Genomic DNA, 21,500 nt, shown 5'->3' with positions numbered 1-21,500 from the left:
GCTCCTCATTTAATTAGCAAATTATTTGCAGAAATGAGGCTTTGTTTAGCTTGTCGATTTTCTATCCTGTATACTTATCTCCAGTAGTCACTTCTGTATGTTTAAAAGAAGAAAGTGGATAATGGAATTGTACGGCTTCCCTTTTTGGAGTATTTTAATGACTATTCTGTTCCAGACGTATATTATACAAATTTTATTTTTTGATAAGTGGAGGCAGAGAAAAAATTATTAGCTACTGAGTTGAATTTATTTGAGGTTGGAAAAGTCTTTCATAACCTTCCTCGACATTTATGTAAGTTAATTGCTTTTTTAATAAAATGACATTTTAGAGAAGCAAAACAGTAAAACTAATCAAAAAACCAAGTGCAGTGCTGGAATTATACTTTAAAAGGGAATCATGATAGATGCAGAAATATAATACCCGTATCCAGAGAGATAAGCGCTTACTGAGCATGCTCCTTAAATCCCCTTTGCGGTATATTCCAAAGGGTCTCATAAGCTACCGGCTGAAAACAAATGGTCTTGAGTGAGTGTAGGTAAGTTTTAAATACTAACTAGAAGGTTTGGGAATTTTTCCTAAATGTAGCACTTGTAATTTATTCCTCATCTTAATTTTACAGAGCATTAATGCAAGCAAAGGACCAGACATGGAAGATGAACAGGTTTGCTGTGAAGCATTGGAAGTGATGACATTATGTTTTGCTCTAATTCCAACAGCCCTGGATGCTCTTAGTAAAGAAAAGTCCTGGCAGACATTTGTCATTAACTTATTATTGCACTGTCCCAGCAAGTAAGTTTTTTGTTTTTGTTTTTGTTTTTGTTTTTGTTTTTTTTTTTGACAGAAAGCTGACTTTATTCTTTAGGCAAACATGAATGAATTTTGATCACAGTTATCTCAGAAGTCAAGTAAGGAAACCTTTTACTTGTCTCTGTAACACTTTGATATTCAGGAAACATGTATTGAATAATTCTCCTAACCTAAATGTGTTTTCCTCTCTGGAAAATGCCAGTGTTGGTTTTTCCTTCCACTATTTTTTAACTGTGATAAAATATGTGATTATTTATAATAAAAAATTGACATTTTAATGACTTTTAAGTGAACAGTTCAGTGGTGTTAAGAAATTTACAGTGTTTGGGGTAGTTCCTCTTGTGGCTCAGCTGTTAAGGAGCCCGAATAGTAACCATGAGAATGAGAGTTCGATCCTCGGCCTCACTCACTGAGGCAGTTTAGATCCTGCGTTGCTGTGGCTGTGGCTGTGGCATAGACTGGCAGCAGCAGCAGTCTGATTTGACCCCAGCCTGGAAACCTCCATATGCTGCAAATGCGGCCCTGGTTTAGAAAAAAATCATTTACAGGGTTTGGCAGTCATCACCATTCCTAAATTTTGCATCACCCATATAGATACAGACACAGATACAGATATAGATATGTATTTTTATATTTATATGTATTTATATGTATATGTATTTTATATTTATATGTATTTATATGTACATATATATAATATACATATTTATATATACATACATGTGTATTTTTACGTGTGTGTGTGTGTGTGTGTGTGTGTACGTGTTATTATTTGGGGGGGGGTGCTTTTTAGGGCCACACCTACAGCATATGGAAGTTCCCAACTAGGGATCAAATTGGGGCTGTAGCTGCCAGCCTACACCACAGCCACAGCCGTGCTAGATGTGAGCCTCGTCTGTGACCTATACCACAGCTCACAGCAACGCCAGATCCTTAACCCAGTGTGTGAGGCCAGGGATCAAACCTACATCCTCATGGATACTAGTCAGGTTTGCTTCTGCTGAGCCACGATGAAACTCCCCCAAACACACTTTTTAAAGCAGTAACCTACTCCCAATTCCCAAACCTCTCTGGCACGGGTTACTTCTAATTTACATTCTGTCTCTGTGAATTGGCCTGTTGGTCAGTACCTTATGTAAATGGAATCACAGTCTTACTCCTCTTGTGTTTTGGTTGTTTCACCTAGCATAAACTCAAAGTTAATACATGTGGCACATTGAAGAATCTCCTTTATTTTTGTTGCTGAATGGTATTTCATTGTCTGTATACATCCCTTTTTTTGTTTAGGCATTCATCTGTTGGTGGACATAATTTTTTCTTCCCTTGGCTGTTGTGAATAGTGCCACTGTGGTCGTTTTTGGAAACACAGACTCCTTTTTTGAGTTCCAGTTCTCAGTTCTTTTGAGGATGTGTTAGGGAGTTAGTATTAAATCTGTGGATTGCTTTGGGTAGTGTTGACATGTTAACAATATTGGTTGCTTTTTTTTAAATGGTTTTTATTTTTTCATTATAGTTGGTTTATAGTCTTCTGTCAGTTCCCTGCTGTACAGCAGTTTTCCAACAGACCTCACCACACTGCTCCCTCTATACCCTCCACTTTGGAAAATACCTCTCTACATTCTGTTTCTATGATTTTGATTGCTTTAGATAGTCAGATCTACTTTAGATTCATATGAATGAAACAGCGTATGTCTTTATATGACTGGCCTGTTTTGCTTTACCATTGTGTCCTCCAGATTCTTCCATATTATACCACGTGATAAGATTTCCAGCATTGCTGTGAGCTGTGGTGTGGGTTGCACACACAGCTTGAATCCTGTGTTGCTGTGACTGGTGTAGGCTGGCTGCTGCAGCTCTGATTCAATCCCTAGCCTGGGAACGTCCGTATGCAGCCAGTGTGGCCCTAAAAAAAGGAGAGAAAAAAAAAAAAGAGGAAACAGATTAATAATTATAGATCTTTTCATACATGTCCATTTGCTGCTACAAATTTCTTAGCATTGCCTTTGCTGCACTCTACAAATTAGATACGGTGTATTTTCAGTTTTTTGTTTACAATGATTTTTTAAGACATCTTTTTTGACCCATGTATTATTTAGAACCATGTGGTTTAATCTCTTCCTCATATATTTCGGATATTTCCGGGCCTCCCTTTCTTTTTTTTTCCTTTGTTTTTCTCCTAGGGCCGTTCCCGTGGTATATGGAGGTTCCCAGGCTAGGGGTCTGATCGGAGCTGTAGCCGCTGACCTACACCAGAGCCACAGCAACGCTGGATCCGAGCCGTGTCTGCAACCTACACCACAGCTCACAGCAATGCCGGATCCTTAACCCACTGAGCAAAGCCAGGGATTGAACCCGCCACCTCATGGTTCCTAGTCGGATTCGTTAACCACTGAGCCATGACGGGAACTCCCAGGCCTCCTTTTCTTAAACTGACTTTGTAGTTCAACTCCATTATCATCTGAGAGCACACTTTGTATGATTTCTGTTCTTTTTCCTTTCTTAAATTTTTTTTAACTCAGTGTATTTTATTTTATTTATAGTTGTTAAACCATCATCAAACCCAGTTTTACAACTTTCCATCCCAAACCCCCAGCCTTCCTTCCCCCACCTCTTGTTTTAAAAATACGTTTTTTGTCCAGAGATTGGTCAGTCTTGCTTTTTAAGGCCGAACCCGTGGCGTATGGTGATTCTCAAGTTAGGGTTTGAGTCAGAGCTGTAGCTGCCACTCTACACGACAACCTCAGCAACACAGGATCCCAGCTGAGTCTGTGACCTACACCACAGCTCACTGCAAGGCCGGATCCTTAACCCACTGAGGAAGGCCAGGGATCAAACCTGCGTCCTCATGGATGTTAGTCAGATTTGTTAACCACTGAGCCACAACGGGAGTTCCGACATTGGTCTGTCTTACTGAATGGTTGATATCAGCTTGATAAGAACATACATTTCTGATAGAGGAGTTTCATCTATTTCTCCATGAATTCCTTAATGAATTTTTGCCTCTCTTACTTTAAACCTGTGTAAAAAGTAAAGATTGTGCTCTATATCATTATTCATTGCTAATAACTTCCCTTGCTCTGTAGTCTACTCTGAAATTATAATTCTCTGTTAGAACTACTCCAGGTTCTTTTTGAATAGTGTTAGCATAGACTGTCTTCTCCAGCATATTAATTTTAACCTGACTGTATCGTTAGGTTGAGTCTTCTGATAGCAATATGTAGTTGCTGCATCTACCAGCCTACACCACAGCAGCAACAACATCAGATTTGAGCTGCATCTGTAACCTGCTCAGCTTGCAGCAATGATCGATCCTTAAACCACTGAGCAAGGCATCCTCATGGATACTGGTCGGGTTCTCTACCATTGAGCCATAGCGGGAATTCCTGGGTGTTATTCCTTAATCTGTATCATTTATTTGGTGTATTTAGATCACTGACTTTAAAATGGTTATTCATGCTTTGGATTAATATATACTGTATTTGGTGCTTTTTCTATGTGTTTTCTGTGTTCCTTTTTTTTTTTTTTTTTTTTTTTTGTCTTTTTAGGGCCACACTCCCAGCATATATGGAAGTTCCCAGGCCACACTCTCGGCGTATGGAAATTCCCAGGCTAATCGGAGCTGTAGCTGCTGACCTATGCTGTAGCAACTCCGGATCTGGGCCAAGTCTATGATCTGCATCACAGATCACAGCAATGCTGGATCCTTAACACATTGAGTGAGGCTGCGGTTGAACCCACGTCCTCATGATACCAGTCAGGTTCATTACTACTAAGCCACAACAGGAACTTCTGTGTTTTCCATGTTCTCGGTTCTTTCTTCTTAATTCTTCTTCTGCACTTTAAGTATATATAACCATGTAATTAGTTATTAAATTCCTTATACAGATCTTTACCATGCTAGTGATTTTTTTCCCAGAGGTTTGCAAATGGCTCACAAGTTCTAAAATTGGCACCATGGAAAATGTCTAGTAGTAAGCTTCTTTGATGTGGTATATTTTTTAACAAGTTCCTTTGAGAAAGCAAATAATAGAGTTTTAAATATTCCATATTGACCTATTTTTTTTTCTCAGCTTTATTTAGGTACACGTGATAAGTAAAAGATATATGTATTTGTATATTTAAGGTGTAAAATGTGGGGTTTTTTGGAGATGATGTTTGTTATATATATAATATAAAATGATTGTCACATTCAAGCTAAATAATATATTCTTCATCCCACATCCTTAGTGTTTTTTTTCTTTTTTTTTTTTTTTTTTGGTTTGACATGGTGAGAAAACTTGACTCAATTCTGTTAGCAAATTTCAAGTACACAATGCATTATTTTATTAAGTATAATTACCAAACTGTGCATTATTTCTTTAAAATTTATTCTTGCTCCACAACTGAAACTTCAGACCATTTGGCCAGCATTTTCCCATTTCCTCATCCCCTGGTCGGTGGCCACCACATCTTAAACATCTCTGCTTATATGAATGGGACCTTTTAAGATTCCACGTGTACATTAGATTATACAGTGTTTGTCTTCCCTTGTCTGGCTTACTTCACTTAGCACAGTGCACTCCAGGTTTATCCATGGTGTCACAAATGGCAGGATTTTCTTCTTTTTTGTAGCTGACTAGTACTCCGGCGTATGTGTATCATATTTTCTTTATGCAGCCATGCATTTGTCAGTAGACTCTTAGATTGTGTTGACTGTTGTGAATAATACTATAATAATATGGGAAAATTAATGTCTCTTCAAAATGCTCTTTATTCCATTGGCTATATATCCAAAGACTGCTGGATCATATAGTAGTTCTATTTTATGTCCTCTAAGAAGCCTTCGTAACGTTTTACCTAACAGATGCTCAAAGTTCTGTTACTACCAACAGTGTCAAATGTTCTCTCTTGCGCACTCTCTCTCTCTCTCTCTCTCTCTTTTTTTTTTTTAATGTCTTTTGGGGCCTTTTCTGGGGGTGCTCCTGTGGCATGTGGAGATTCCCAGGCTAGTGGTTTAATCGGAGCTGTAGCCGCTGGCCTACGCAGTATCTGAGCCACATCTGTGACCTACACCACAGCTCACGGCAACGCCGGATCCTTAACCTGCTGAGCAAGGCCAGGGATCGAACTCAAAAGCTCATGGTTCCTAGTTGGATTTGTTAACCACTGAGCCACGACAGGAACTCCTCTCTCTCGCTCTCTCTTTTTTTTTTTTTCTTTTTGTTTTTGTATTTAGGGTCACACTTGAGGCCCAGGGAAGTTCCCAAGCTAGGTGTCACATTGGATCTGCAGCTTCCAGCCTATGTTGCAGCTATAGCAACACCAAATCTGAGCTCTGTCTGCAACTTACAGCACCACAGTCATGGCAATACTGGATCTTTAACCCACGAATGAGGCCAGGGATCGAACCCACATCTTCTTGGATACTAGTCCTGGGCCAGCAGGAACTCTCAAATGTTCTCTTTTATCCACATCCTTGCCAGTACTTGTTATCCACTGACTTTTGAAGATAGGTATGGTAACAAACCGATTTTGGTTTTGATTTTACATTCTCTGATGATTATTCATGCTGCTCATATTTCATAAACCTATTAGCATTTGTATGTCTGAAAAAATGTCTCTTCAAGCCCTTGGTAAATTTATTTCAGGTTGTTTAAATTTTTTGCTGTCAGGAGTTCCCTTTGTGGCTCAGTGGTTAACCCAACTAGGATCCATGAGAATGCGGGTTCAATCCCTGGCTTCGCTCAGTGGGTTAAGGATCCAGTGTTGCCATGTGCTGTGGTGTAGGTTGCAGTCACAGGTCAGATTTCACGTTGCTGTGGCTCTGGTGTAGGCTAGCAGCTGTAGCTCCAATTTGACCCCTAGCCTGGAAACCTCTGTATGCCACAGGTGTGGCCCTAAAAATCAAACAAATACATAAATAATAAAAATTTTGCTGTTAAATATTATGAGTTGTGCATATTTCATATATAAGCATCTTATCTGATATACATTTGCAAATATATTCTGTCTTCCCAGAGGTTACCTGTTCACTGTGTTGATTGTTTCCTTTGCTGTACAGAAGCTCTTTTCTACAGATAAATTGCAGTCCCATTTATCTAATTTTGCTTTTATTGCTTCTGATTTTGGTGTCATATCCAAAAAAATAATTGCCTAGAACAATGTCAAAAACATTTTTTTCCTGTTTTCTTCTAGTAATTTTTTGATTTCAAGTTTGAGGTTCAAGACTTTTAATTCATGTTGAATTAGTTTTGTATACGAGGTGAGCTAAGGGTCTTTTGATTCATGTGCATCTGGATTAACAGTTCTCTCTATGCTGTTTATTGAAGATACTGTTCTGTGTTCATGGCACGCTTATCAAAGATCAGCTGAGTATAAATGCAGAGTTCTATTTGGGGACTCTGTAGTCTATTCTGTTGATATGTATGTCAACATATGTCTTTATGTCAGTGCTGTATTATTTTAGTTACTCTAGCTTTATAATGTAATTTGAAGGCAAGAAGTATAATACTTTCACCTTGTCTTTACTCAGAATTTCTTTGCCTATTTGGAGTTTTTTGTGGTTCCATATGAATTTAAGATTATTTTTTATATTTCTGTAAGAATGCCATTGTGATTTTGATAGAAATTGCTCTAAATTAGATTGCTTTGAGTAGTATGGACATCTTAATCGGCCAGGGAGTGTACACTTTTTCCCGATCAGAGAGGGACACGGCGTCAGCGAATGTACGACATGGAGACAGCCTCTTTGTCCCTTCTTTCAGGGCGCTGGACTGCTCAAACTTTATTGGCAACAGTGGTTGATTATATAGACAGTTTTTCACTACACATTACGTCACAGTGTTAAAAGTACATTGGTTAACTATTACGTGGTGTAGCAGCTATACATTAGGTTTTAAGATCTCCATCTTAACTAAACTTAGTGAGTACTTTGAAGAGGCCATAGACACAAGAATTTGGCACTCACAAACCTTCTTTGTAGACTGGTGCTTATCGTCAAAGCGTTGTGGCAGGGAGATAGTGTAAGTAAATATAAACCAACTTAACTAAACTAGCTATCACTTAAAAGCTTTTAAAATCAAGGGCAAAACTCACAGCTAGGTTTTTTGGATAATATATGTCTAACTTTTATGAACCTCATTAAGATCCTAACTCTAAAGTTTACTATATAGCTAGTTAATAGATAAACACTATGTTTTAACTACATTGGATTTAAATAGGGGAAAAGTCCTTCAGAATGAAATTCTTATTATACTATTGTTGTAACTTTGTTAAATCACAAATCACCACAGGAAAATAAGAATGGAAAATAGGAATAATAAGTAAATAATCAGGAGAGACTGAAGAAAACTGAATAACAAATAGAATAGCAGGAAAGACTAGGTCACCTGAGAAACAGTCCATGTTCTCCAGTGCAAACATGGAGATTGTTTTCCCAGGAAAGCCCCAATTCTTCCCCATCAACATCAAAGTGAGAGCTGTGTAACCTGAGGCCTGCCCTCGGCTTGTACCACGCAGGCAGGCTTTCATCCTGACCAGAGGCCCACCTTCCGCATGTATTGTTCAGGCAGGCTTTTTATCCTGACCAGAAGCCCACCTTTGGCTTGTACCGTTCAGGTGAGCTCCCTTCCTTGGTTAGGAACCTGCCTTCAGGGGTTTTTTTTGCCATCAGGCAAGGTCCTTGTTTTGAGTCCCTGCATTTTCTCGGCTCCCTGCATTCTCCTAGTTTATGAACACAGGATATCTTTAATATCTTTCATCAGTGTTTTATAATTCCAGTGTACAAGGATTTTCACTTCTTTTGTTAAGTTTATTCTAAGCTCTTTATGTTGCTATTGTTAATTTGGTTGTTTTCTTATTATCTGATTATCTTTTTCCTGATATTTTGTCATTTCTGTTGTGGTCTCTGTATGCAGGTAGAAAAAGAATTTTCAAGATGTAAACCAAGGTGTAGAAAAGGCTAGTTTATTGAAGCAAGAAATACTGTTAACCCAGTGGGCCAACTTCCTTATAATCAGGGAGAGTTGACTCTGGGTGCATGGTCCTGTCTGTTTTTACAGCCCAAAGACAAAGGAGTGTGAGGGGTGGTCTTGCCACACATCTGTTGATGTGCTGATTGGTTGGGGAAGGATGGCGTCTTCTAATACACTTGTTGGTTGGTTGGGTCATATGTTACCCATATTAGGGCAAGGTGAGGTTTTTGAGATTTATTCCTTGGAGAAGCCTTGAAGTCCCACAATTTCTATCAGAAATGCAACTTTTTAAATATATTGATTTTGTATCCTGCATCTTTATGGATTTTGGAGGGACTCTGGGATTTTATACATATATGATTATCACCAGAAAATACATCCTCCTCTCTGTGTGGATGCATTTTATTTCTTGTTGGTCTGGAGAGATCTTCTGTTACTGTGTTGAGTAGAAGTGTCAAGAGTGTGTTAGAGAGAAACATTTCAGGTTTTCACAATAGTCTATGATGTTAACTGTGGTTGGAATTGTATTGAGTAAATTTCTTCCAGTTTTTAAAAGTTTTAATCATGAATGCCTATTGACCTTTGTCAAATGCTTTTTTTTTTTTTTTTTTTTTTTATCCATTGAGACGATTGGTTGTGTCTTTTTTTTTTTTTTTTTTAGCTGGAGTGTTGTGTATTTATTGATTGACTTCCATGTGTTGAATTATCCATGCTTTCCATGGATAATTCCAGCATGGTCATGGTGTATAATCCTATTAATGTGCTGTTGAATTCAGTTTGTTAGTATTGTTTTGAGGGTTTTACATCTTTGTTCATCAGGGATACTGGCCTGTACTTTTCTTGTATTTTTGTCTGGCTTTGGTACCAGGGTGTTGCTCCCTCATAAAATGAGTTTGTAAGTGTTGCCATTTATTCTAGTTTTGGGGAAAGTTTTTAAGGGATATGGATATTATCCCTCTTTGAATAGGAATCACCAGTGAAGTCATCATCTTAGCCATAAATTTGTGAGTTTTTTTAATCCCTAATGCATCCTCCTTAATTGTAACTGGTTCATTTCTATTTCTTGAGTTTGAATAATAATAAATACCAACTTTGTTTCCATAATATCCCAAAAGTAATCTGTGCATTTCAATTCTTCTTTCTTGTATTTTTATCATTACAGATAATGTTGCTAAAGACTACGTGATCATTAAAATAGATTTAAGGTTCTTGTTTTGTGACTTGTCTTTTAAATCATAATAATGAAAGGGGAGCTACATACTAAAAGTACTGTTATACTAGTTTTTACATTTTCCTGTATGGGTAGCTTTACCAGTGTTGTTTTCTTCTTCATGTGGGTTTAAATAACTGGCTAATGTCGTTTCATTTCTGCTTGTAGAATGCAGTTCTTGTAGGGTAGGTCTAGGAACACATTCCCTTAGCATTTTCTTATCCAGAAATTTCTTCTTCATTCTTGAAGTATTTAGCCTGTAAAGATTTCTTGGTTGATCATTTTTTCTTTCACAGTCTGTTACTCTATTGCTTGCTTGATTCCATGGTTTCTGATTACTGTAAATATTATTGAAGATTCCTTTCTGTATGACAAAATGCCTCATCTTTTATGCTTTCACAGTTTTGTTTTGGTTTGTGACAGTTGACTCTAATGTGTTTCGGTGTGACTCTCTTTAAATTTGGCCAGTTTGGAGTTTGTCACTCTTGTTGGATGTGTAATTTCTTGTGTCTTATCAAATTTGAGGCATGTGTGGTTGGTATCTCTTAACGTATTCTTTATCTCTGTCTTTTTCTAAAACTTTCATATTACATGTATTGCTCCACTTAATGGTATATCACACATCTCCTAGTTTTTTCACTTTTCTTTGTTTTATTTCTGCTTCTCACCCTTGATTATCATAATTGTTCAGTACTGTATTGTTTTCTGCCTGTTTATTTAAATCTACTGGAGAACCCTGTTAGAGGTTTTTTTTTCAGTTATTTATTTATTTTTTGTATGCAGAATTTCCATTTGTGTCTTGCTATAATTGTTGTCTTAAAAAAAACAAAAAAAAAAAACAAAAAAAAAAACCATGGGCTGTTGTGTAGGTTGCAGACACGGCTAGGATCCCGAGTTGCTGTGGCCATCATGTAGGCTGGTCGTTACAGCTTGGGTTAGGCCCCTAGTCTGGGAGCCTCCATATGCCATGGGTGCAGCCCTAGAAAAGACAAAAAAAGTAAAAATAAAATAATTTTTTTTAAAATTGTCCATGTATTCATAAATCATTTTTCTGTTGTCCTTTAGTTCTTGGATTATACTTTAAGAGGGTTTTAAAATGTTCACATACAAAGTTGGGCTTTCTCAAACACAGTGTCTATCAATTAATTTTTGTTTCAAAATGGCGATACTTTCCCGTTTCTTTGTATGCTTTGTGATTTCTTGTTGAAAACTGTATACTGCAGTATTATAATATGGTAACCCTAGAAATCAGACTCAATGCTTTCTTGATTATTGGAGGATTAGATTGTATTCTGCCAGCGTTTTGACTGAATACAAAACAAAAAATCTCAGTTTTATGGAAAGACAGAGGGACTTCTAAAGCTTTGAAAGTTGTATGAGCTTATGTTTGGGCAAATCTAAGTAAATTTTAGTAGGACCAGTAGTCTGTTCATTAATTATTAATACTTCTTTGAAACAGTATTGATGAAAGAAGCATCATACAACTTTCTAGGGTTAGGAAAGAAAAGAAGGAGGAAGGCTAGATTTTTGGCAGTTGGACAACTAATTTGGAGGATAAGTGGAAGCCATACAAGTCTATTCACACATCATGTCATTCATGTTCTTAGTTTTACTTTTCCTAATATGAAATTTCTCTTGACATGAAAGTTACTAATGACTTTCCTGAAAACAATACAATGGAAAGTACTTTCTTAAGAATTGTGGTTGATGTTGACAGAATCTTTGCTCTTAAATTGTTAAGTAGGTTTAGTAGCCAAGTAACTTCTATCATTTGGGAAAATATTTGCAGTAAGTTACAAAGTGACTTATCTTGGGTTTGTTTTAGTTATGCTTTGTCTTAGTTATGCTCTGTTTTGTTCCACAAGATGAAAATAAACTTTTGCGTAAGAAAATAAGTATGTGACAATAAGATAGTGAAAATTTCAAAACGGAAAAGTTAAAATGAGACTGAGGTTGAGCATAATACATAGAACTTAGAATCCTTCACATTTGAACCACACATTTATTTCAGAGCTTTAGCAGCCAGCAAGAATACTAAAACATGGTATTTACCGAACAAACAAACAAAAAAATGTAGTTTGTAATACTCGGTTACCATGTAACACCAGTGTGTATTAATCTCTGTTCTAGTGTCAGTGTCTCTAATGTTTGCCTCATCAACAAAGCATGAAAAAAACTTACTTTGGTCAAAAATTAACAACCTCATTATTCAGTACCTGAAAGGAAAAAACAAAATTGAGTTTATTACCTACATTAGTAAGGGAAAGCTGTGTCAGCACATTCTGTGGACAAAGCAGACAATATGGAGTTTAGGCATTAACAATTTTAGATGGGTGTCAGTGGGTTGACATTATTTGTGGATCTAGGTTATTCAGGTGAGACTGGTTTTCCTACTTCTCAAATAAGTGATATTGTACAATATAACGTTTGAATGGCCCTCGAACCTCTATCGGAATCATTGAATTGCTCATAAAATATAGATTGCTGGGCCTCTCTTCCTAAATTTGTATGTCTAAGAAGTTCCCAAGTAATACTGCTGGTCTGACAACTATTCCCACAGCTGTTTGCTTCACAGCCCAGTTTACTTAAAACAATTCTGTGGGAAGCCAAAAAAAGATGTATAGTTTGCTACACTGTATCTTCTACAGTATCTGTTGAGGTACTTTCAGATTATTCTAAGAGAAGTTTGCAAGATATCTTACAAGTAAAAAAGACATCTGGAGTTCCCATAGTGGCTCAGTGGTTAATGAATCCGACTAGGAACCATGAAGTTTCAGGTTTGATCCCTGGCTTTGCTCAGTGGATTAAGGATCCGGTGTAGCCCTGAGCTGTGGTGTAGATCATAGACACGGCTTGGATCCCAAGTTGCTGTGGCTCTGGCGCAGGCTGGTGGCTACAGCTCCAATTAGACCCCTGGCCTGGGAACCTCCATATGCTGAGGGAGCGGCCCTAGAAATGGCAAAAAGACATAAATAAATAAATAAATAAATAAATAAATAAAACATTTTAAAAAGACGTCTATTCTTGTTCTTTACATTTTTGCTTTGAGAAGTCAGATATTAAGAAATTGTAACTAAGTATTTTCTAAGCTGTGTGGTTACAATGTGAGGTTTTACTCAATGAAAAATAGCTACAGATATATCTATTCTGTGGTGCCATCCAAGTTGGGTTACTTTGTAATTTTACCGTTAATTTATCTCTCCTGCTAAAGTTGGACCTTTAACAGTATTAGAATAATTTATTGTTGTTTTTATTCTTAAGACCAATGCTTTAAATAGGAAATGTTTTTATTTCAGAACTGTTCGTCAACTGGCACAGGAGCAGTTTTTTTTAATGTGTACCAGATGTTGCATGGGACACAGGCCTCTGCTTTTCTTCATTACTCTGCTCTTTACCATTTTGGGGGTGAGACATTTTTAAATGGACTTTAATCAGTTTGATTCATTCTTAAATAAGAAATATTAACATTCAAGAAATTCTGGGTTTAGATTTTAGAAAAATTAGTTATATGTAATAAATGAAGTAATGTAAATTTCCCCATTATATTTTATACTATTTATAGATTGCTTTTTATTTGCTTTTTATAAATACTTAAGGAAGTAATTCGCATTGTGGCTCAGCAGATTAAGAACCCGACTAGTATCTATGAGGATGCAGGTTAGACCCCTGGCCTCGTTCAGTGGATTAAGGATCCGGCGTTGCTGCAAGCTGTGGTGTGGATCACAGATGCAGCTCAGATCCTGCACTGCTGTGGCTGTGGTGTAGGCTGGCGGCTGCAGCTCTCATTCAAGCCCTAGCTGGAGAACTTCCATATGCCTCAGGTGCAGGCATAAAAAGAATAAATAAATAATTAAATACTTAAGGAAAAAATATACCACCTTCTTGAAAAATAGAAACCTTATTTTTTATGTATCCTTGTAATAAATTATTGGCACTAATTTGCCAGTCATCTGAGCTTTTTGAAAAATTAATATGCATTTTGAGCATGAACTTATGAATTTATTTTTTTTTAATTATTTTTCAGAGCACAGCAAGAGAGAGAGGTAAACATTCAGATGACTATTTCACTCTTCTACGGCACCTTCTTAATTATGCTTACAATAGTAATATTAATGTACCTAATGCTGAAGTTCTTCTCAACAATGAAATTGATTGGCTTAAAAGAATTAGGGTAAGTTGTATACTATTCCTTTGTTGCTCAGTGTTAAATCTTTTTTTTTTTTTTTTTTTTTTTTTTGCTTGTTTGTTTTTCATTTGTTTTTATAGCTGCATCTGCAGGATATGAAGTTCCCAGGCTAGGGGTCGAGTTGGAGCTCCAGCAGCCAGCCTACGCCCACAGCCAAAGCAACACCAGATCCAAGCCATGTATGTGACCTGTCGCATAGCTCATGGTAACACTGGATCCTTTACCTGCTGAGTGAGGCTAGAGATCAAACCCGAGTATATGAGGTTGGATTCTTAATGTGCTGAGCCACAACTAGGACTATGTAAAACATCTCTCTTATTAAAAGAGGGATTATAGGAGGAGTTACCATCCTGGCTCAGCAGTTAATAAACCTAACTAGCATAGTGGGGTCGATCCCTGGCCTCCCTCAGTGGATTAAGGATCCAGCGTTGCTGTGGCTGCGGTGTAGGCTGGCGGCTACAGCTCCGATTCTAATTCTCATCCTGGGAACCTCCATGTGCTGCAGGTGTGGCCCTAAAAAGACACACACACACACACACAGACACACACACACACACAAAATTAAATTAAATTAAATTAAATTAAAATAAAAGAGGAATTATACTTTTGAGTATCTATTATAAGCCCCCCAGTAATCCTGGGAATAACAAAACATGAACTTTTCATTGGTAAACTATTAACTCATGATTTATAGAAATAAGATACAACTTTAAGTCAAAAATGTCTGATAGATTAGCATTTACCTTTAATAATTTGACCCTTTCTTTACTCATAGTACTATGGAATGTATTTCTGAAATATGTAGATTTTGGCCTTTAGATTAGCATTCTCCTTGTGAGGTATAAAGTCTGCTTCTAGAATTTCTTCATCTCTGCACCATTAACATTTTGCACCAGTATTTCTTATTTTTAGAAGTTGTGCTATGTATTGTAGGCTGTTGAGCAGCACACCTGGCTTGTAAGCAGTAGGTGGTGCTTTAGCAATTCCTTTTTCTTCTCAGTTGTGAAAACCAAAAGTATCAAAATTCCTTTGATTTGATAGCATTCTATCAAAGAAATAAACTGCCTGAAAGAAAAGGTTTGGCAACATTGCATTTAAGGTATCAATCTCCTCAGTTTTATTCTGATCTTTTTCATCCTCCTTTTCTGTAAATTAGTCCTGAAATATTTTTTCTTTGACAGGATAATGTTAAAGACACAGGAGAAACAACAGGTATTGAAGAGCCAGTATTAGAAGGCCACCTTGGAGTAACAAAAGAGTTATTGGCTTTTCAAACGCCTGAGAAAAAGTGTCATATTGGTTGTGAAAAAGGTGCTAATCTCATTAAAGTAAGTTCCAAATTTTTGTACTAGCCAGTTCTTGTGAGTTGTTTGTTTGTTTGTTTGTTTATTCTTTTAGGGACAAACCCATGACATATGTAAGTTTCCCAGGCCTGGGATGGTATTGGAGCTGCCGCTCACAGCAGTAGTGGATCCTTAAGTGACTTAGCCAGGCCTGATTTCGGAGAGGCAGCAGTGGCTGATGACTTGAAGTGAGATCTTAATTATCTACTCAGGGCTTGAACTTGGGCAGCCTGGATAAAAACCAGGAATCCTAGCCACTAAAGTAGCTAGAGGCTGAAATCACAGTTGCCCTAATTCTTGCCCCCTGTTGAAAGCAAGAATGATAAAAATCTACTGTAAAAATTGGTATAAAGTTTATTGTTAGAAACACAGTACAACATGTGGGAGAGCACAGAAATTCAGAGATAATTTGTTTATTTAACTCGGAAGCAAAGCAGCAATATACACCCAAAGGAGAAGTGGGGTGCAGTGCTGAATGAGGAATGAGCCAGAAGAGGTGATTTAAACTACAGTTTAAATCAGTTTAATGTGTAGTTCTTCTGGGTCTTTGTCTCCCTTTGGCCAATTAACTCATTTTATCTTTCACACCTGACCAGATGCAAGGCCCTCTCCCATCTGTGTGCGCATCTTTTAGCCAAGATGGATTCCAAAGCAGAGCATGGTGGGAAGGTTATCCAGACTTATTATGGCCTGGTGCCCCCTCCCTTTCTGACCCAGATGAATCTTTCAGAACATGTGTAGTTGGGGTCTCCTGATCCTGAGGATGGGGGAGTACATGACTTTTTTGTTGTGCCTAAGCAGGGCTCAGCCCCTCTCTGACCCTTTCATTACCATTGTTTAACAAGTGCATAGAAGACAAGTACTAGTTACTTGCCTGTTATTTCTATCTTGAAACATAGACAGGTAGCTGGTTGTAAATGTTTACCCGGAGCCCACCTGTCTCCTACCTCGGGAAGTGTAAACAAGACCTACTTGCAAATGTCTTTCCTAGAGCCCATCTACCTCCTGCCTCAAGTCAGGGATCGAGCCCTGGTCCTCATGGATACCAGTTGGGTACCTTACTGCTGAGCCAAAGCAGGAACTCCTATCATCACCTTTTGAGTATCTCTTAGCCGATCTGTCTTTACTTTTCTTATAGTAACCTTTATATCTGGGGAGCGTTACAGTAATTTTTAAGTAAACGCATATCTCCCTTTAGTCAAGAGATTTTTTTTAAGTTAATTTATTTTAAATTAAGCAGCATTAATTGACTTTGCTGCAGTAAATCCAAATTTTTATTTGATCTTTCTTGGAAAACTTATCTTTCAAGACTCTCATTTTTTACATGACAGTTGTCCAGCCAGTTTCTTCAGATGTATCTTACGATTCAAGGAAAGGAGTATCATTTGATGCATTCTATTTTTATGTAAAATATGCAACTTGCAGTTCATTTTTGATTAAAGGAGTAGATTTATTTAGATTTTTTCTTAATAGATTTTTAAGTTTTCTTAAAATATCTGGAAAATTGAATATGTTTTTCATTAAACATATTCATTATAGTCAATTGTGTTTTGAAATAGGTTTATTTCCGTTGAAAATCTGAAATTGTTTTTGATATAGTGAGATGTTTAATTTTATCAGATAAATAATTAGACTATTTCCATCCAAAGGATATTTTTTCTTAAAATAAATATTATTGGTAACAATAACATGATCTGTTTTTTCAACTCTTTAGGAACTAATTGATGATTTCATCTTTCCTGCCTCCAAAGTTTACCTACAATGTCTGAGAAATGGAGAACTACCAGCTGAGCAGGCCATCCCAGTTTGTAGTTCACCGGCCACCATCAATGCTGGGTTTGAACTGCTTGTAGCACTAGCTGTTGGCTGTGTAAGGAATCTCAAACAGATAGTAGATTGTTTGACTGAAATGTATTACATGGGCACAGCAATAACTAGTAAGTATTTTATCTTATAAAACCATTTTTCTTGGTTGATAATATTTCCATGTTTATCATTCTGGGTTTGTTGAGGGTTTTTTAACTTGTGTTTGTTTTAAACAACTACTATAATTTTAATAACCACATACAGTTAAGGCCGTAATAGGCGTAGAAACTTTGTACAGCAAAATTTCTAAGTGTACATGTGAGTGTCTTCTTGTAGGTGATTCAGGTAACTTGATTTAATGCTTTATTTCACCATATATGAAGTAAAATCCAAAATCTAGTAATAAACCAAGTTTGTTGCTCCAGACTTTAGTACTTAAATTTATGCATGGCAAAGATTTTCAGCCTCTCAGGGATTGCTTAATGCTATTTCTATTTTAATATAAGTTTTAAGAATGCTATAGTTATAGAGTTCTCACTGTGGCACAGCAGAAATGAACTCGACTAGTATCCATGAGGACAAGAGTTCAATCCCTGGCCTTGCTTTGTGGGTTAAGAATCCAGTCTTAACGTGAGCTGTGGTGTAGGTCACAGACTTAGCCTGGATTTGACTTTGCTGTGGCTCTGGTGTAGGCCAGCAGCTATAGCTCTGATTCAGCCCCTAGCCTGGAACTTCCGTATTGAAGATCAAATGTGAGAAGGTAACATTCTAGTGCATTTTGTTCTCAGTTAATGCCCAGGTTAGTCCCCATAAAGCAGGAAACTGTCTTTAGATCTTAAAAGAACCAAAACTCAAAAGGAAAGAGAATGTAAGTTAAAATAACAGAAATGAGATAATGAATTCAATAAATCTTAAGACAAAACCAAGGCATGGCAATATAGTCAACACTAATCTTTGAAAACATCTGAAATTATCTTTCTTACATTGTCAAGAGTGTAAATAAAATATCAGTCATTTTTAGGAGTTTCTGTATTTGTGCTGTGGAATGTACATGAAAAGATATTCTTGAAAACTTTGTTCTCTTTATTTAAATTAACTCTTTTAGCTTCTGAATTTTGTAGTTATATCAGTCGCGTATAAAAGGAGATATATGCCAAACATACCAATGCCCCATCCAGTCCTGGAACAGAGACTATCTCTGCATATGCAAGTTGTAAATGTGGATGTGCCTTTGCTTAGTTCTTGTTTGTTTGTTTTTAACATAAAAGAGAATATACTACCAAGGTTCTTCACTTTGCTCTAAGTTTCCTACCTAGTAATTACCTAAAGTGTATAAAGGTCAATGTGATTCTGTAATTGGCAATTTAATTTGCAGTTCAGTACATTTTAATTTGGGTAATCCATCTCCAAGAGAGTCATTGATGTTTGGGTTATTTTTGGTTTCATGATACATGGTGAGGGTTTTTACGTGATTTATGGTTCCCACTATATGTATATGTTACACTGTCAGTGTATTATCTCATTGGTTCCTCAAAGTAAAACTGTAGGTATAGGCAAAGTAGTTTTCACTCTTGCCGTTTGTAAGGAAGGAAACACGTTTACTCAGAATTTAAAGATTTTGTGATATGAGACTATGATTTGAACCTCAGTGATCTTAAATCACTTTAATATATAATTAATAAATAACATATAAAGTAGGTAATTAAACTAAAAATTTCAAATTTGTGTGTGTGAGAGTAATATGTAATATGATGGGGGAGGTGGTTGTTTTTCTTTTCTTTTTTTTTTCCTTCCTTTTTTGGCCACTCTGAGGCATATTGAGTTACTGGCCAGGGGTCAGATCTGAGGACTGTCGGATCCTTAGCTGTGCCACCCAGGGATTGGGGATTGAACCTGCCTCCCAGCACTCCCAAGATGCCTCTGATCCCATTGCTTCACAGTGGTAGTTCCACTGCTTAGTTGTTCTGAATGACTTCATTGAGATATAATTTATGTGCAATAAAGTTTACTTATTTCAAGCCTACGGTTTAATGGCTTTTAGTCTAATATTAGAGCTTTGCAACTATCATCATAACCTAACTTCAGAACCTTTTCATCATCTCCAAAAGAATTTTTGTGCCTTTCAGCAATCGCAATCTAAGCTCCCTCCACTTTCTACCCCTCCCACCTTGCCCTTAAGCAGAACTAATCTACTTTTTTCCCCTATACATATGCCTATTCTGGCTGGACATTCCATTTAAATGGAATTGTAAAAATGTAGTCATTTGTGACTGCCTTCTTTCACCTAGCATAATGTTTTCAGTGTTCATCTATGTTGTAGTATATGTAATATTCTGTTTCTTTTTTTGCCACATGATAGACTATTATATGGATATAGCAAGTTAATTTATCCATATGTCAGTAGATGAACATATGAGGACTTTTTTTCCGTTACTCTTGGCTATTATTAATACAGCTACTGCAAACATTCATGTACAACGTCTAAGTAATTAATGTGAGTGAGGGTCTTTGTTGCTGTTTTTCTTCTTTTTTTTTCATTCACTAGATTGGATATGCATTTTCATTCTCTTTTTTTTTTCACTCATTAGTTTTCACTTTATTGTAAAAGGATATTAAAGGATGCAATTCCTAATAGGTAGATAGATGTATATTGAGTGAGGTCCTGAACAAAGGAGCTTCTGTCCTCTTGGATTGTGGGGCCTGGCATGATGTCACATGGAAACATTGTGGTTCCCCACATGGAAGCTCTCTGAAAAAGCTGGATATGGGTTTTCATTTCTTTTGAATAGTTATCGAGGAGTAAAATTGCTGAATCCTATTATGACCTTGTGGGGAACTGCCAAACTTTTTTGCATGGTGACTGTCCCATTTTCATTTTTCATTTCCACTAGCAGTGTGAGAGAGTCTGTACTTTTTATTGTCTTTAAAGTTCTGATCCCAGCATATAGAAGGTACTTACATAAAGCAAAGATTGTGGTTACATTGAGAAATTTAATATTATACATATAAGAATATGTCCTTATAAGAAGACTATCAGGGATTTCCTGTTGAGCCTCCACAGCTTACAAACCCAACTAGTATCCATGAGGATGTGGGTTTGATCCTGGCCTTGCTTAGTGGGTTAGGGATTCAGCATTGCCATGAGCTGTGGTGTAGGTCACAGATGGGGTTTGGATCCTGCAATACTGTGGCAGTGGTGTAGGCTGGCAGCTGTAGTTCTGTGTCGATCCCTAGCCTGGGAACTTCCATGTACTGCAGGTGTGGCCCTAAAAAGCAAAAAAAAAAAAAAAAAAAAAAAAATAGAAGAAGACTGTCAGACGCAGCACAGTACTTCTGTATTAAAGATCCTCAGTGTACAGTGGGCACTTTAATAAAATACAAATTTCATATCTCTTTTAACTTAGTATTGCTGTAGTGGTGGTAAAATTCTTGCTAATTTTAATTTATCAACACAGCATATCTGCTGGTGCACAGAATCATTGTTTTCATGTTATGAGGTCCTTTTTTTCCTTCTCTTAGCTTGTGAAGCACTTACTGAGTGGGAATATCTACCACCTGTTGGACCCCGTCCACCGAAAGGATTTGTGGGACTCAAAAATGCTGGAGCTACTTGTTACATGAATTCTGTGATCCAGCAGCTGTACATGATTCCTTCCATCAGGAACAATATTCTTGCAGTTGAAGGCACAGGTAGTGATATAGATGATGATATGTTCAGTGATGAGAAACAAGAGAGTGAGGTAAGTTTTAATTATAAATTCTTTTGTTCTGTGTTGCTAGATCTTGATACCAGATACTGTTTTTCCCTCTTAAAATATTGTATTTCTCATAAGATTTTTTAAAACTATATTTGGTGATAAAACAAGGCTCTCTGAGCTGCTGCCTGTGGCACATTAGAGTGCTCATTATCTCACAACTTTTCTATTTGTTTTTTTTAAAAAGCAGAGTTAATGTAATCATATCTTGTGAGACATGGTAAGTGTGACCTGGAGTTTGTAAAGTGATAAATGTTTTCATTTCTTAACGTTTAAAGTATTTCATTTAATTGACCCTTTTGTATTATTTATCATTTTCATAATCTTTATTTATTCTTAGGATACTTTAAATATTTTCCTTGGGTAATTTTTTTCTTGTAAAGACACAGACTTGTCTTCTACTTTAAATAATGCTACATAGTCTTATTAATGATATTAGT

At 36.8% G+C, this 21,500-nt stretch overlaps 1 protein-coding gene across 1 annotated transcript in view; it reads left to right on the top strand.

Moving 5' to 3' along the window:
- Positions 1-21,500, top strand: part of LOC102162178 (ubiquitin carboxyl-terminal hydrolase 9Y) — a 112,475-nt gene that overhangs the window by 63,948 nt on the left and 27,027 nt on the right. Inside the window, exons 8-13 of the mRNA XM_085009007.1 lie at positions 621-790; positions 13,267-13,375; positions 13,995-14,141; positions 15,338-15,484; positions 17,214-17,436; positions 20,825-21,045. Of these exons, the coding sequence (XP_084865133.1) occupies positions 621-790; positions 13,267-13,375; positions 13,995-14,141; positions 15,338-15,484; positions 17,214-17,436; positions 20,825-21,045 (1,017 nt within the window). The remainder of the gene's footprint in view (positions 1-620; positions 791-13,266; positions 13,376-13,994; positions 14,142-15,337; positions 15,485-17,213; positions 17,437-20,824; positions 21,046-21,500) is intronic.

Source organism: Sus scrofa, chromosome Y (assembly GCF_054392235.1).
Source record: "Sus scrofa isolate SSC_HxYL_T2T_F1_AM1 chromosome Y, Sscrofa_HxYL_maternal_Yorkshire_Landrace_v2.0, whole genome shotgun sequence".
In the NCBI taxonomy this organism is placed as follows: Eukaryota; Metazoa; Chordata; class Mammalia; order Artiodactyla; family Suidae; genus Sus; species Sus scrofa.
Note: the sequence above shows the minus strand (reverse complement) of the source record. Positions and strands in the feature narration are given on the sequence as shown.